General features: G+C 35.3%; 1 protein-coding gene across 2 annotated transcripts in view; it reads left to right on the forward strand.

Annotated features, from left to right (window-relative positions):
* The window catches only part of EPHA3 (EPH receptor A3), a 359,795-nt gene that overhangs the window by 224,815 nt on the left and 118,004 nt on the right, over nucleotides 1-16,976 (forward strand). For both annotated transcript variants that reach the window (XM_061192991.1, XM_061192992.1), the window contains exons 4-5: nucleotides 10,137-10,292; nucleotides 10,975-11,310. In XM_061192991.1, coding sequence (XP_061048974.1) covers nucleotides 10,137-10,292; nucleotides 10,975-11,310 — 492 coding nt within the window. The remainder of the gene's footprint in view (nucleotides 1-10,136; nucleotides 10,293-10,974; nucleotides 11,311-16,976) is intronic.

A 16,976-nucleotide genomic window follows, 5' to 3' on the forward strand; every position in this document is an offset into this window, starting at 1 on the left:
GCAAACTCTTGTGTCCCAGTTATTTGTATTAAGAGTGATATATATTTGCCGACTATAAGCAATGCATTTTAATATTGCCTCTATATTTTCTCCCATTCTTTCTACCCTTTAATTCTCTCCTCCTCTCAGATGGATTTAACCTTTTTAGTCTTTTTGTTGCAATGCATCTGTCTTCCAAGTTGAGTGTAACGTTCTAGGATAATAGTCATAGCTATGAAAAAAATGTTCATCTCTATATTTAGAAATTAACCATTTTAAGGTATTCAAGCCTGTGGCACTTTATTTTCATAACACCATTAAATACTACTCTCTATTTCTGTGGCAACTGCCCATGAGATTCTTCTATATACTTTGAGAAGTTGCTTTCCGCCTTAATTGGTGGGAAGGAAGAGATATTTTTGTATTTTTGGCATACAAATTAGAAGAGCTGTGTATATTTGAAACTTTATAGAGACAAGTTTTTTCTTTGAAAAGCTTCATATTCTTATGCAAATAGAAAAATATTTTTTTCTTGAATAGGATGGAATTAATTTTAGGTGAAATTCAAATTTATAAACATACTGTTCTACACAATTATGAATGTTTGTGTCTTCCTTAATAGTTTCAAAATAAGTGATTGGTTTAAGGTTTTTTGAAACACTTATTCAGCTAATGATTGCGCTGATCCAATGGACATCTAATTTAATAGTTTTTATATTTTCCTTGTGAAATCCATTCTTACACATTTAAGGGAGTGAATTTCAGAATGCTTTGAATATTAATCCCCTTTCTATTTTGGAGCAAGTATTTCCCAAAAGCATAAAAATAAATTAAAAGAGACCCTAGAATTATATTAGCTCATTTTTTTTCTATATTACCATATACATTGCTGTTAGCCATGAAGTAACTCAAAGCAAATATTGAATACGTTTAAATTGCAGACTTCTCCTAGTTGGTAATATTTTGTGATCATAAAGTGAATGCTCAGTGTATAAAAGACACATTATAGGTTTATTTTAAACCCATTTGCTTTCTAACCAGAATATTATCAAATAGTCATTTTCATAAATTTCAACAATAAAAATGGAATGGAAAGGTGATAGGATTATAAGAATTGTTAAGGTATACATTTGAAAGTTGCAGAGGTATTTCCTCAGAATAGAAAATGACATTATTTTAAAATAAACTTGCCTAAGATATAAAGCTGATTTAAATACAATAATGTCATCATTCCACAAAATTCTAGATGGCTCTCTTTTTTTTTAGAGAGTGGATCATTAACAGTGTAGCTAAGAGAGCAAATATTTTTGCAATGTGTCTTGCAGTGTTTACAGAATTCTTTTCCTCTGAGTTTTCTACATTTTATAGGTTTTCATTTAAATCCTGGATTTTTTAAATTGTGCTATTTTCTATGTAAATTTTCCCAAGTGGAGATAGAATTACTTGAGATCAAAAGTGTGAAATTCACATTAGTGGGGCTATCAACATTTGCAGTCAACCATAATTTTCCCCTATGTTGCTTTCTTAAAGAGAGAGAAGAAGAAAAATGAAACTCCTTGACCAGTATAATAGAAGCAAGAGCTAATCAAAACTGTGGGGGGTGTGTGTGTGTAGGAAAAGAGAATGAGAGAGAGTAATATAGATGTGTAGATTTAGGCCCCTCGTATAGTACACATTTAGTTTTGCACTTTACGTGATATGCACCTAAAGGTCAAATTACATACACACACACAATGTTCATTAACTATAGTGTTTTGATTTTTGTGTGTGTGTATGTGCAATCTTTATAATTCTAAGACTTTAATATTTTTAAGTTTTTCATTAGATAAGTGATATGTTAATAAGAAAAAAATATAAACAATAAAAGGATTGCATACACATTATTTTATTCTACTTTTTTACCATAAAACATTATGAGCATCTTTCTGAGTGAGACATAATGTGTCTCGTACATGTATGAGAATAGCATAATTTATATATGGAATTGTATGAACATAGCATAGTTTAACCACCTTTCTAATTTGAGGCATTATATTCTTTTAAATTTGCCAATATTATAAATAGCATTGTTCATATATCTTTGTGCATATAAACATACACAGGACCTAGTTGTTCTTTATGCATTCATGTACAATAGATCCTTGGAAATAGCATCTGAAGTTTTCATGACTTGTATCTCAAACTCTAATCTGGGTGACTACGAATCTATGATGGCAATTCTATTCTCCTAAAATTGACTTATAAAGGTGAGTATTGGACTGCTGACCTCTCCAAGCTCTAGCTGTATTTCCAGTGTAGTCTGGAAAATGCTAATCCATAGTAGGGCTTATTTTGACATGGAAGTGATTTACCTCCTCCAAAATCCCTTCTGAGGAATGGTTTTCTTAGACATTCCAATGTTATTCTGCTCTAAAGAAAATTTCTGGCACTATTCTCAAAAGCTTTTCCAGGCTGTCTCTCAATATATTCTGAGTATAGATTTGGGTCCTATGCATTTTATGTTCACCACAATAATATCCCATAAAAATGATTCTCTCTTTCATTCTCGGTATCTCTCTCTCTCTCCCTCCCTCCCCCACCTCCCCTCCTCCCTCCCGGTTTTAGTATTTACCTGCTCATAACATACATATTTCTATGAATTTGTAAATTTTATTAATGGGTCTCATTCTCTGGGCATTGATAATTAAGAACAGAAAAACTCAACTAGTCCTACTCCTAAAGCACACCATTCTTCCTTGAAAGTAGAAGACAACTGAAATGCTGGCAAAACACAGCGTCCTTAGGACCAGGGTCTCTTTTAACATTCTCTTGGTGGTGAACATGCATTGAACATATTTCAGTGTTACTGGCACCTGTCTTGCTAAATCTGATGGAACAACAGCAAACGCAATAAAGTCTTGTTACTAAGCTATCTTTGAGCCACACTAGATTGTGATTGATTCTGTTGTGTGTAATAGTATGGTGGCATTTTGCCTTAGGCCTTTTTTATCGAACAGTGAAGGAACAGAAGAAGGAAACACTTGATCACTTTGTAAATGCTGCACATTGCAGGCAGGGTTTAATGACTGAACGTAGCCACTTCCAGTGTATTGAAATGCCTCTGCCTTGCCTCAAAGCATTGTACCTCTATTCAAATGGCAAAGAATAGAGTTCCTGTAAGATTGTGGAGTACAGCTCATTTTGGGAATAAACAGTTGCTTTGACCTTGTACTGGCAAATAGACCCTGTCAGGCCTGGAATTGCAAGGCCAGGAAATCATCTGTTTAGTCAGTGCTGGTTCTGGTCATTAGTTTGTGTTTATGGCTGGGAATTGATAATATAGCCCTGTGTGTATAGAGCCCAGGTCTGAATAGTAAAAGGACCCTATTTACCAACAGCTTTATTTTTTAATTTAAAGTTAATTCAAATTGAAATGAGCCTTTTAACCCTTAATTAGGACCATGTTTTCTCTTAAAAGTCAACCACATTAGTCAACTGGAGACAAAATTCACTTTGCAATTGAAAAGCTGTCTACTTTCTTTCAACAGTAGCCACCATGGTTTACTAAGTGCATTTGTTTTCCTTTCACTATGGTAACTTTACCCATTCTCTGTATCAGCATAACTCAAGCCCATCAATTACATCTTAGAGGAAAAGTGTGCTATGTGCTCTGGGAATGAGGCCAAGATTCTATCTGGAAGCTTTTTTATAATTATTATTCATTGTATAGCTAGTGCTCAAAATACTCCCTATTTCATACTTTTTTCTTTATTTTTTTCCAAAGCTGGTAGTTTGTTATTTTATCCCACTACTGACCCATAGTGTTTAGTTCCTGTTTTATTGTTACCTCTTTATAAATATGGAATCAGCAGATTCCCAAAATATTTCTAATTCATTTATTACAAATTGGTATTATTTTGGCTTCCTTCTATTATTTTATTCATATTTTTAGTGTTCTCAATAGAAAATTAACATTTGGCAAGAGCTTCTTCATTTTTGTTCTACTGTGGCCCATCCTGAGGTTTTTTCAATAAGTTTTGGGGTTTGCTTAGTAAATGAACATGCATACTCTCACTAACTGGGCATGTAAAATAGAGGAACTAAAAGGTAGATTAACAAGAAAAAGACAAATAAAACCTCACTTCAGTCTAACAGAAGGAAAATGTTTTGTCTTTTAGATTGTATTTTCAGTATCGTGCTAGTTTTCCTTACTGTTAAAAGAGAAAAAGAAAATCACACCTTCCTACATTTTAAAAAATTTAAAATAATAATTAATATCAATATTTTAATTTTTTGTTTATTCCTATAAGATTTCCCAGCTTTTAAACATTCTACTCTATCTAAAATATACATAAAAGGAAGCGTATAATGAAATACAGTTTTATTATGCTACTGGGTAAGATGAAAATATAATAATAGGGAATTATTTGCTTGGCAGTGAATTTATCATTCAATCCATCCAATCATGAAATCCACATGCCCTTTGAATATATACTGCTCTGATATAGAAAAACCCTGAGAAGGGCAAAAACCTGTCATTTCTTGATTCAAGTATATTTCTTTTAAATCAGAAGAGAGCCTCTTTTCTTTGTCTTGTTGCCCTATGTGATTTTGTATTTTCAATGGCTAATTTTAATCCTTAAAGCACGGATGAAAGTGAAGATGCTTTTTCTATTTTTTTCTACTTAGAAAGTTCTAGGAATCCTACAAATTTTGGTACACAAAGCATTAACCTTTTAAAGTGTCTAGCCTGAAGAGTATTTAGAGACAAGATAGTCGATACCCATCATTTGATAAATGAAGAAATTGAAATCCAGAGAGGACAATTGGTTGCAAGTTAATTATTCATTTAAAAAATGTATTTCATCAAAAAAATGTATTTCATCAACTGCTAGGTGCTGGGCAATGTGCTGGACACTGAGCATGCAAAATGAATAGGAAAAATCTCGTATCTCTATATTGCTCAGGATCTAACCTGGGAACAGATAATAATAACTAAAAATGAATCTTCAGGCTTATTTTAGAAGAGGAAGTCACTATCCCAACTACCTCCTAAAAATTGGAAGACACCTACCTGGTCAGTGACTTTGAGATAATACCTATTTAGTAGAAAACACTAGATCAAAACCTACATTTCCTCTTTCCCAGTCTACTGGTCTTCCTGTAAGAAGCTGAAAACACCTTGAAGAGTTGGGATATAGAGAAGTGAAATTAGGGAATTTCTTGGTGAAGATTACTTAAAAATGTTGTGTTGCAAAGTGTCTTAGCACTTACATTCTCAAGTTAGAAGATCCATTTCTAAAATAATGGTGCCATATGGAATTAATTGGTCTCCTGTTTAAAGCTAGGATTGTGAATTTTATCACTGTGACTGGACACAATAAAGTGTCTAGGTCATCTTAGGAGATCAGTACATGTTTGGTTTTTGAAAGTGAGTAAATGAAATCCAAACATTACATGAACAAGTCTGATTCCTAGTAAATCCATGATGATATCCAGTAGGATTTGAGGAGGTGCTACATCCCATTTTTAATGGTTAATTTACTTTCGTGTATCATTCCTACTTTGCTTATTCAAAGCCCAGAGTTCCTGCCACAATTAACTAGTTCAAAAATCTCCATTACAGCAAGGGGATAAAACGTCTCTGGGATCCAAAAAGAGGCAGCAGTTTGCCTCCACTTAAAAGATCTTACACTGTTTAATCACTCTTTGGTTTTACTACCCTGAGGTAGAAATCTCTGAATAATTTTACCAGTGTTTGACTGACAAGAACATGTACTACTGGGTTATGGGAGGAAAGATGTAAATCAGAATTCTGTCATTTTGGCAGCAGGCTTTGAATATGTGCATTTACACCTTAGTTAAGTATTGCTTTCTAGCTGGCCAACACAGGGAAGGCCTTAAGTATATAGCAGAAGTTTGTTTGTTTTTTTTTAACTTAAAGCTGGATAAACCTGAATTAGTATTAATTTGTTTACCTTTCTTGCATGTTCTCTGTTCTTTGATATTCTGTAATAAGTTGACAAAGACTTCCTTTAAGTAAGAAAAGGAAAGAAAACACATTAACATATCTACTTTCTACTTCTTACCTAGGTTTTACTTTTTGTATGCTGAACCTTCTCATTCTCTAACGTAATGCATAAGGAGAGAAATGTGCACATTGTTATATTAGCAGTTTTATATTCAAGGAAGGGAAGGAGATACTTTTAAATTACAATCATTGCTTCTGCTACCATAAGCAAAGATAATAAAACACAAGTACTAATGCCCCATAGAGGTAGAGTTTCAAATTTTTCCATGAGAATTTTTTTAAGAATGAAGAAGGTATAACAAAAGGATAGGTATTTCAGTACAAGATGATTTATTGCAAGGGAGGGAAATTATTTATTGGTGGAAAAATGTTTGAAGTAAATATATAAAGAATTTCCCCTTATACATTTAAAGATAATGTTTCTTACCAGTATAATAATTTTATTAGTGAATACAAACTTTTCAGTCATATTCTCAAATTTGTTGAACAATATGAGTCGAGGATCTAGAGATTCTGTTTGTAACAAGAAAAAGAAAATTTACTTGTATGGCTCCCACATATAGTGGGTCACCCTATTCTTAAGAGTTGACAGACAACCTCTGCCCTTCCAACAAAAGTTCAATTGCTCATCTGCCCATAACAATGTTACACCTCAAATAGATAGAAAATCCTGGAGAATGCAAGAGAACATCAGCCTTTCTGAAATGGTGTCTTAACTAGGAATAGATGAAAAAAGACTTGCATGTGTTTAATTAAATGTGTTGCATTAAATTTTTTAGATGACTATTCTTCAATGTCATACCAACAGCTTAGAATTGGTAGGAAAATAATTTGCTTTTAATGAGTGATTTACATAAAATTAAAAGCAGAAATTTCCTTGCTTATTTGGACTATGATTGAATTTCTTTGTTATCTTGGGCATTCTGTTTGTGCTTCAATTGTTCATTCTGTAAAATAAGAAGATTAATATCTACCTTGATTATTTCAATAGAACTGTTGTGAGGTTTAATTGAGATGGTATATTTGCAAGTCCTTTATAAAGAGTAAAAGTGTCTACCAAATTTAGGATATTACCATAGAACCTAGCATTGTACTCAGGATAGAGTTAGCATTCAATGAGTATCTGTTAATTGATGATTAAATCCTATCAGCTAGCTACCAGGTGCCAGAAGATGCAGAGTAGAGTCTGTCCCTAACTGTGTGTCACCTAACATCCTGGATTTTCAGATTAAAACACACAAACTGACCAGTGGGTTTTCTTAGGATCTTTTTAGCTCCATTAAGCTATTCTATATAATTAATACATCTCAACTGAATTCTCTTTGTCTTTTTTACCATTTAGAAATGCTTTCTGCTGCAAGTAAAAGAAAACTTGACTACAGTGACTTAAACAAACAAGGTGTTACTTTTCTGACATTATAAGAAATCCTGAGATTGGTGCTTGCTGGGTCAACAAGAGCAGGGTACACATCTCTCTGATTTTCTTAGCCTTTAACTTAGTGTCTCCTGTAAGTCATTATGCCCATAATCAATGCTGGAATAATGTAGATGGAGTGGTTTCAGTTGCATCTGGATCATCTTGTTAGAAAAGAAAAAGGTATCCCAAAGACTTTCATCAGAGTTCTGTTTGTATCTCTTTAGCCATCTCTTTGGCCATAACTTTGGCCATCCACCCCTATTTGCAATGATCTGAGTTAGGGAGTACTTGGCAGAATGCAGTTCTGAACAAAATCAGGATTCTATTAGCAAACAGGAAGCAGGACTGAGATATTGAGTATGTAACCAACAGTACCCACCACATTCCTCTAGTTAACAGTTTGTCTTTTCATGTTGATCTATTTGTGTATTTAATTATGCTTCTTACAGGCCAACTCCTACTGTCTTAATCTTTCTCAAATGGGAGTCCTTCTGTGTATTTCTTCCAACAGATCAATCAGAATGGAGTGCTTGCTCCATGTGGCCTGTGTTAAATTTCTGTTGCCTGCTTTCGAATTGCAAGGGCCCTTTTTGGGATGGACAGAATTAGGGACATTTGTATCTTTAAGACTAACGAGGAGACTGAACAAAAGTAGATGATTGACAGATATTTATTAAACTGCATGTATATGTGCCTACCTTTTACTCTTCTCATCTCTAAGGTTATTATTTACTCATAATTAAAGTCTAGTTACTAGTTCAAGTCACATTCTTAACTTCTAGGCTTAATAACTATAGCTACTTTCAATACTATCAGAAATTCTGTGCTGTGGTGCTGTAGCTAAGTGATTGTATGACTATCTTGTCTTTAAGTGTCACATAGTATAGCTATTTATAGTATTAACAAAAAGTGATTGAGTGTTTAGTGAATACCTTTATGCTAAATGTTGTAAAAACTGTAAAAGCCTGAAATAAAAACGCAGAGATAAATTTACAAGCAAACAAAATAACAAAGTACATTGGAACACTGCAACTTAATCTTTTAAAGACTCAGCAATGCCCTCTTGCAAATTTAAAGGCACTCAATGATGAGCTAAATTGAAACCAGAAGTTAAGTGCATAGTTTGTTTATACTTTATATCATTTCCCCCTGAGGCAATATGACATGAGATATGAGTGGACCTTTCTAACCAGTGCTTAAGGATAATGTTCAAAAGTTTATAATCCTAATCCAAGTTTGGTTAGGGCAATAGAATTTATTTGACTGGCTCTCAGTATGGTGCCAAAAGTTGTTCAATTTAATGTAATATGGTCCTAGAGCAGCCATTCTTAGTAGGAACTTGAAAACAGCAAGACTAGATTAATGATTACTATCATTTTAAGTTATTCTAATTGTTGGTCTTGTCAATGTATTTTCCTTGGGAGTGTTATCTCCCAAGAAATGTTCAGTAGGAAGATACACTATTATAGATACACTGTGTTACCTTTTAAAATACATTTAGTGATTATAAAAGTTAAGATTTATTCACACAGGTTTTATTTGAATGCAAATAACCTGTTATTCACAATATGAAGTTGATATAAAAAAATTTTGGAATTCAGTGATAAACATAGTCTGTAGGGTCTAGTCTCTATTTAAGTGGTTTAAGCCATCAAATCTCAATGTAGCTTTGAAGCTCAGTTTTAGAGACTTAAGAAATTATTGGCTTCCAATTACTGGCTTCCAAAGAAACTTAAAATTTTAAGATCCTGAATTCCTTCCTCAAAGGAATGTCAAGGGATTTTTGTTAGGGTTTTCACTATGATTTCAGTTCTCATGGTAATTATGAAAATGTACCAAATAAAACAGTACAGCATTTTAAATTTTATATCAGATGAAATGAAAATACTATAATGGAGACATTTCTGTAAAAGCTGTAAATAGATAGTGAATATTAAATGGGCAGCTGAAATAATATCTGATAACCAGTTCATTGGGCTTAAAAAAAAAACATGTCATTCAGAGATACAACTAGAAAGAAAGAAGATAACATAGTTATTTTTAAAAGCGTTAATCTAGCAATAATTCACAAGTATATCAGTTTAAATAGAAATTATACCTCCCTGTGTATTTGAATACAGACAAGGAAATAAATTAAGACCTTTCTTTTAGGCCAGTACCATAGAAGTTAGGGAATGACACTGTCAATGGCAAACAAAATATCATAGCTCAGGAGAACCATGTATCAAGAATCTTAAAATATAGACAAAGCCATGACTTCTTCCTTCAGTTGCTTACAATTTGCGGGGATAAAGTTGTACACACAGAAACTAATTAGAAAACAAGTGGGTATGTAATATAGTACTAACTGCAGAGACTGTACACATTGCATCATGTTTAAAAAGGGAATGGCTGCATGATGACATGGCTTTGCTTTATTTTCTCCACAAATAGTCCAATGCCAAGTAAAGCTGTGAAAACATGAGATGGAAATTTCATCACACTCTAGTGCCAAAATAATCTAAATCTTGTGGGGTTTTCTTTCCCCCTTAACATTTGGTGCAAATACAAACGTATATGTGGAGAAACTACATTGGGCCACATTATTTGCTTCTATGAATTCTGGGAGAAGAAAATAGATTTTATTCATAATGAATGCATGCCCTAGCCTCCTGAAATCTGTTTTATGTATTTTCAAGAATATATTTTCAAAATTATCACAGAATTTTAAAAGAGTCATTTTGTTTGTAGCTTGTCGACCAGGTTTCTACAAGCCTTCGGATGGTAATGTGCAGTGTGCCAAGTGCCCACCTCACAGTTCTACTCACGAAGATGGTTCAGTGAACTGCAGGTGTGAGAATAATTACTTCCGAGCAGACAAAGACCCTCCATCCATGGCTTGTACCCGTGAGTAGTTTTGCTGCAACCCATGCCTCCATGTTTGTTTTATTTCCTTTTTTCTTCTTCTTATTGTGTTTTTTTTTAAAGCATTTGGCCCATTTCCTTCTGCTCTCCATGTGCAAATTAAAAGCTTTCTCTGCTTCACTCTCCATGCTTGGCTCACCACAAATGCAACATTTATCACACAAAATGAATTAGTTTTTAAAGCACTTCCTGCAACAGGACACCCGGAAGGAAAGAAAATTTTCTATATCTTGTTTTAGATCTTGCATAATTTTGACAGGGTAGGGGAGGTTTAGGCATGGGATTTGTATTTTTACTTTTCTATTCCCTCTTGTTATATGTTGGTCATAGGTCATAGGGAAAAAGAACTAAGATTTATAAAACTAATACTAAAGTTTTCATAACTATTCACAAGGGCATTGAATTTAGTGGTAAATTCCTTTGTTGGACTTTGTGAATGCATCTTCAACCTGGAGTCAAAACTCCCCCCATTCCTAGCTCGGGGAGGACAGTACTCTTGAATCCATGTGTCTATAATCTCATGGATCCTCTGAGGACGAATTAAAAGTATATAATAAAGACAAGATGGTTATTTACCTCTTTCAGTTCCACTGTAAATGATCTATTTCCCTTGTAGTAGAAAACAGAAGTGAGGCTCATTAATCTTTGTTGAACTACTTTGCAGGACCTCCATCTGCACCGAGAAATGTTATATCTAATATAAATGAGACCTCGGTTATCCTGGACTGGATCTGGCCCCTGGACACAGGAGGCCGGAAAGATGTTACCTTCAACATCATATGTAAAAAATGTGGGTGGAACGTAAAACAGTGTGAGCCATGCAGCCCAAATGTCCGCTTCCTCCCTCGACAGTATGGACTCACCAACACCACGGTGACAGTGACAGACCTCCTGGCACACACTAACTACACCTTTGAGATTGATGCCATTAATGGGGTGTCAGAGCTGAGCTCACCACCGAGACAGTTTGCTGCAGTCAGCATCACAACTAACCAGGCTGGTGAGTACATGCTGGATGCTTCCTACTCCTGCCATCTCAGAGCCAAGTAATAGTTTTGACAGAAAGAGTGGAAGAAAGGGTAGGAAAAAAAAGATTTGAAAGAGCCCCAGGTTATTCTTTCCGATCACTTTTAGACAGTTATGGTACATTAAATAGCTCAATTTCATTCTTCAGAGTGAGAATAAATCATATTTGTTAGATGATTTTAAGCTAGTTTAATCCATTGCTTCCCAATTTGAAATCTTTAAACATCTGGGGCTCTGGAGGTAGTACTTATGGGGCTCCTTGCAGCATTTCCGTATTTTCAAGAACTTAACAGACATTGAATCTAGCTTGGAAAATGTTGTGTATGATATTTAAAACTATAAATGTCTTTACCTTAGTTATAATTATATCAAATTTTGTGTATAGTTATTCAGTTATTTTATGCTCCCCAGAAGCTCTGGGTAGTATATCTCAGATAGTTAAAACTCTCTGATTAATTAAAAAAAAAGAAAAGAAACACATTTTATTTAATAGATACAATTTGTATTTAAAAATTAAAAATATGGAATTGTGGAGAAGCTTAGTAAAAAGAGGTCTTGGTGGAAAACAGTTGGAATCACTGATCTTTAAAATTTCCAGATATAAATTTTATGGTGATTTCATCAACTGTATTTTCCACTGACAATCTTTTCCTAATTAAAAAGAAAATACTGTGTTTCCAGATTGTAAGCAAAGGGCCTTTAATATGGAATAGAAAATTTAAATAAACTTCGCACCTTTCTTTATCTTGCATCCACAACATTTCTCTTTTCTTTACTGTTAGTAAATCCTGTGTTTTTCAGTCACCCTTTAAATCTTCTGTTTGTTTTTCGGTTCTCTGATAATTCTTGTGATATTTTTTACTATGGTTTTTTTACAGTGTGGTGTCCAGAATTATTCATGGGGTTTTAGTTGTGATTCTCTCAAACATATAGAAGAATTACACTTTGCAGAGTATACAGAGACAGTGATATCCCTTTGAAATAAGATAATCATTTTTCCAAGGTGGTAACTGTGATGAATGAGTAAAAAACAGTTTTCTAATCAACAAAGCTGTGCAAAATTAAGCTGATAGATATTTATTGTGCATAACTGTTGCTACAAGATATCATAATTAGGGTTACATTTCAAACAATTCAGTTCAGAGATATTATTGTATAATCTATACACAAGAAAATAAACATTGGAGCCAAAAAGGGAGAAAAGGAAGAGACAGGATGGCCCCCTGAGAATACTTCAGCTAGAACTACAGACTCCCACATCTGCTCCCAGGAGAGCTAACCTTGAGTTGGAAGTTAGAATTGAGTGTAAACTCAGCTTCTTTTCTACATTTGGTTTAAATTATGGAAGTTCCTCTGCTTTCTAGCGGGACTCGCTCTTTTCTTTGAGGATATGTATACTGGATGTCAGAAGAAAAGAGAAAGGAGAGATGACTAAATTCTATCAGCTGGAAGAGGTCTTAGAGCAGCCAAATATCTAGCCAGGAAATTCACCACTTTCTTTCTTTCACTTGGCTGACTCAGGGAGGTTAGTTAAACTACCAAGGGTGCAAAACTAATAGGTGTCATCAGGGCTAATATTCACCAAGTATGCACAAGTATGACTCTGCTGGTTGGTAAAATTTTGTACTTATTTGCATACTGGTTAGAAGCAGACAAAGTTACTTCTGAAGGTGAGTATAGAAATGCACCTGTACTGGTTAATTCCTCAAGTACCCTAGGTAGCCCCCTAAACCCAGTATATCAAGCCCCCCTCTTCCTTCCCCATAATCTAGCAATCAAAGGGATAAATCTTGGCATTAGAGGCGTCTCCAGACCAGTCTGTCAGGTCCCCCTTCTTCTCCCCCCCCACACCATAATCCAGCAAGCAAAAGGGTAAATCCTGGCACTCGAGTGGTCTCCAGATCCCTGTGCGGGAACTCTTCCAACTTGAGGGCTCCATGTCCCTGCCATGCCAGTTGATAGATATTTTGAATATAACCCCTGGCAGAGTCCATGTTTAAATGTATCTCTTTCTGATTCCACATCCCTCCTTTGTTCCCACTTTTCTTCTGGTCTCCTATATTGATGAAATTCTTATAATTTTACATTGTCTCATGGTGATAAAGTTTACTTATGGAAAAGACAAGGCTTTTTAATGAAGTGCACTGAATCATTATTTATTTATTTATTTATTTTGTATTTCTCATTCTGTTTTTTTTAAAAATTATTTATTTATTTATTTATGGCTGTGTTGGGTCCCCGTCTCTGCGCGAGGGCTTTCTCTAGTTGTGGCAAGCGGGGGCCACTCTTCATCTTCATCGCGGTGCGCGGGCCTCTCACTATCGCGGCCTCTCCTGCTGCGGAGCACAGGCTCCAGACGCGCAGGCTCAGCAATCGTGGCTCACGGGCCCAGTTGCTACGCGGCATGTGGGATCCTCCCAGACCAGGGCCCGAACCCGTGTCCCCTGCATTGGCAGGCGGACTCCCAACCACTGCGCCACCAGGGAAGCCCTGAATCATTATTTTAATCTTGCTTACTGAATCTGTAATCTCTCCCACTTAAAGCTAGATATCAGACCAAGCAACATGTGCTTTTGTTTTGCTTTAGTTAATGATATTTAAACTTTGTAGTTAATAATATTTAAAGATTTGTAACTTAGGTTTATTTAACTGTCTTCCATGAGAGAAAAAAAAAAGATGAGTAATGCTATTGCTATGTATCACATGATTATAGCTTCTCATATTCAATGAACACAGGAATTTTAAGAAATTATAATTATGTGGCAAATGGCTTTCCCAAATCTCATATTTCACTCTGATTTACTATCTTGTTTAAAACAAGAGCATCAATCTGTGTTATAATTATCTCCTAAGTCAAACAGAAGTGTATAAAAACAAGCAAGAACTCCTTATTTCCTATCTTATCATTGACCTCTGGCTTTCTGACAATGCATTTATCAAGAAACTAATAGTTCCAGATATATACAGTGAATGAATCTAGGTAAAGTGGCAACCAAGAGCAGGCCAAGACTTTAAAAAAATAAATGGAGTTGATGCTTTGGCCCTCCCAGTTACAAATCACAGGGTAAGACAGAGATTCAGCAGGGATGATATCAGTTACTCTTCCTAACCCCACTCTCATTTTTCAGAAAAATCACAAATATGTCTACAACATGCTCCATGAGGCATTTTATATATTTATTTCAGGGAGTCTGTATCATTTTTGTGCCTGGGAAGGTAGAGGTCTTTGTTCCATCTTCAAATCCCCATGGTAAGATATATAAGCAAGATTAGAAGCAATGCCATTTCTCCGGAGTGTTTCATTGTTTTGCTTTATTTTTGCTCTTGTGAAGGTTAATGGAGTGGTAGCCTTGAGAAATGAGCTCCCTACGTCTAGAAAGATATGGCTATGACAGATACGATGCCTGGTGTTTAAATTTCTCCTTCCTCTCTATCTCTGACATGGCTATAAAGGGGAAATGTGAATGTGTCCCTTTTAATTTAGTTTGTGAGATTGAATTTGTTGATTTTTCTCTTGATTACATTGTAAAAGCCATGTGATGACCACACGATAAGGCACCTTCTAAATTGTAGAGGATTATGTTGTGAATTTGGGTGTTAGTTCCCAGCCCTTAATACTTTCACAAAGTATGTCAGTGAGATAAAAAACATGGTCTGTACATAAAGATTGTATCCATGAATCCATCAGTCAAGCATGTACAGAAAGAATTGCAGATTGCAAAACAAAAACCTGTGAAGTTATATCTTGGGGTAAATTGCTACTTCTTGTTTTCTTCTTTGAATGAGTATGTTTACCTTTCAGTTATGGAAAAATCATTCCACTAGTGGAATATTTGTCCCTGTTTATTCTCAACTTCCATCATAGAATCTGCCCTTTCTCCACTATCCTATAGCATGTAACAATCTCAGGCAAGAAGAGGGGGCACTAGTAGAGAATATATGGGCTTTCAAGTTTTGAGATCCACCCCACCCCCATTTTACAGAAACTGAGATCCAAGAAGTTTTTTCAACTTTTCATCAAGCGATAAAACTTCTACTTGTCTTCCAACTCCAACTCCACTTTCAACTTCTATTCTTGTGTTCTTTCTGCCATCCTATGATTCATGCCATATAGCTACAAAAAGAAATGCTGCCTTGGAGACAGAGGGGGGCTTTGCTGGGAAAATCTACTGTACCCTATGCCATCTACAATAAACTTGGTCCTTGCTTCTCAGTCATTTATCACAGGGTTTCGTAGGGGTATTCTGCAAGAGATCTTCTTTATCATCTCCACTCTTCCCCAGAATTAATCTTATCCTTTACTCCCTCATTCTACGCAGATGATTTTCCCTCTGTGATACTGTGATTTATAATAAGAAATATATATTTGGTCTTGGTCTCAGTTAATGGCACAGAGCTCCTAAAACTCTTAGTATTTCCTAAGTGATAAGAGCAATAATGGGTATTTTGTTATTCATAACAACCCCTTTCAATCACATTTGAGTTTATGTTAATGAAGTGATTTTTGGAAAGCCCCTAAGGATGGTGGCAGGGAAACCAACAATGTGATTAGAAGAACTTTTAGCCACTTCACTCCTCAACCTCCCCTCTGGGTAGGGCGGAGGGGCTGGAGATAGAGTTTAATCATCAGTGGTCAATGATGTAATCAATCATGCCTATGTAATGAAGCCTCCTTAAAAGCTCAAAGGACATGGTTCAGAGAGCTTTTCGGTAGATGTGCTGGTAGGCTACGAGTCTGGAGAAAGCATGGAAATTCTCTGCCCAGTACCTTGCTCTATTCATCTCTTCATCTGTCTGTTTCCGAGTTGCATTCTTTTACACAATAAACTGTAAATCTAGTAAGTAAAATGTTTTCGTAAGTTCTGTGAGCTGCTCTAGTAAATTAATTGAACATTAATTAAGAGGGGGTCATGGGAACCTCCGATTTATACCTGTTGGGTCAGAAGCACAGATAACAACCTGGACTTGAGATTAGTATCTGAAGGGGGGGTTGGGGAAGTCTTATGGGACAGAGCCCTAACCTGTGGGATCTGATGCTAACTCCATGTAGCTAGTATCAGAATTGAATTAAATCGTAGGACACCCGGCTGGTTTTGCAGAATTGCTTGGTGTGAGGAAAACCCCACACATTTGGTGACCAGAAGTGAAGTATTGCGTAGAGAAGACACACAGCAGTGTGCTTTTTCCTCTTACACCCTCCTAACCTATTAAGACCATGAAGTTTAGGAGGGAAAGGAAAATGCTATCTCACTGGCTTTTCTAAATCTTATTCCTCCTGTTTGTACTCACTAACTCCCATTGACTCCTGACTCTAAAGAGTGGGCTCTCAAGAAAATCTCTTCCCCTTCTAGCATCTCAGACATACACTCTCCCAGCTCTTTTTCTTTGCCTTTTCTGTTGCATAGGTTTTCATTCATCTTAGAGGAAGTTACAAATAATTAAATAAAAGCAACAACAATACACACACACTCAAACACACACATACACACATGTATGCACATTACAAATTGTTTGACTCTTCATGATTTCATCTTATTTTTCTCCTAATTTTCAGTCTAAGATTAGATGTTTTCATAAAGTAATCCTTACTTCTCTCTTTGTTCTCTCATTCATACTGCAGTCTGGTTTCTGTTCTCACTC

This window comes from Eubalaena glacialis, chromosome 6 (assembly GCF_028564815.1).
Source record: "Eubalaena glacialis isolate mEubGla1 chromosome 6, mEubGla1.1.hap2.+ XY, whole genome shotgun sequence".
In the NCBI taxonomy this organism is placed as follows: Eukaryota; Metazoa; Chordata; class Mammalia; order Artiodactyla; family Balaenidae; genus Eubalaena; species Eubalaena glacialis.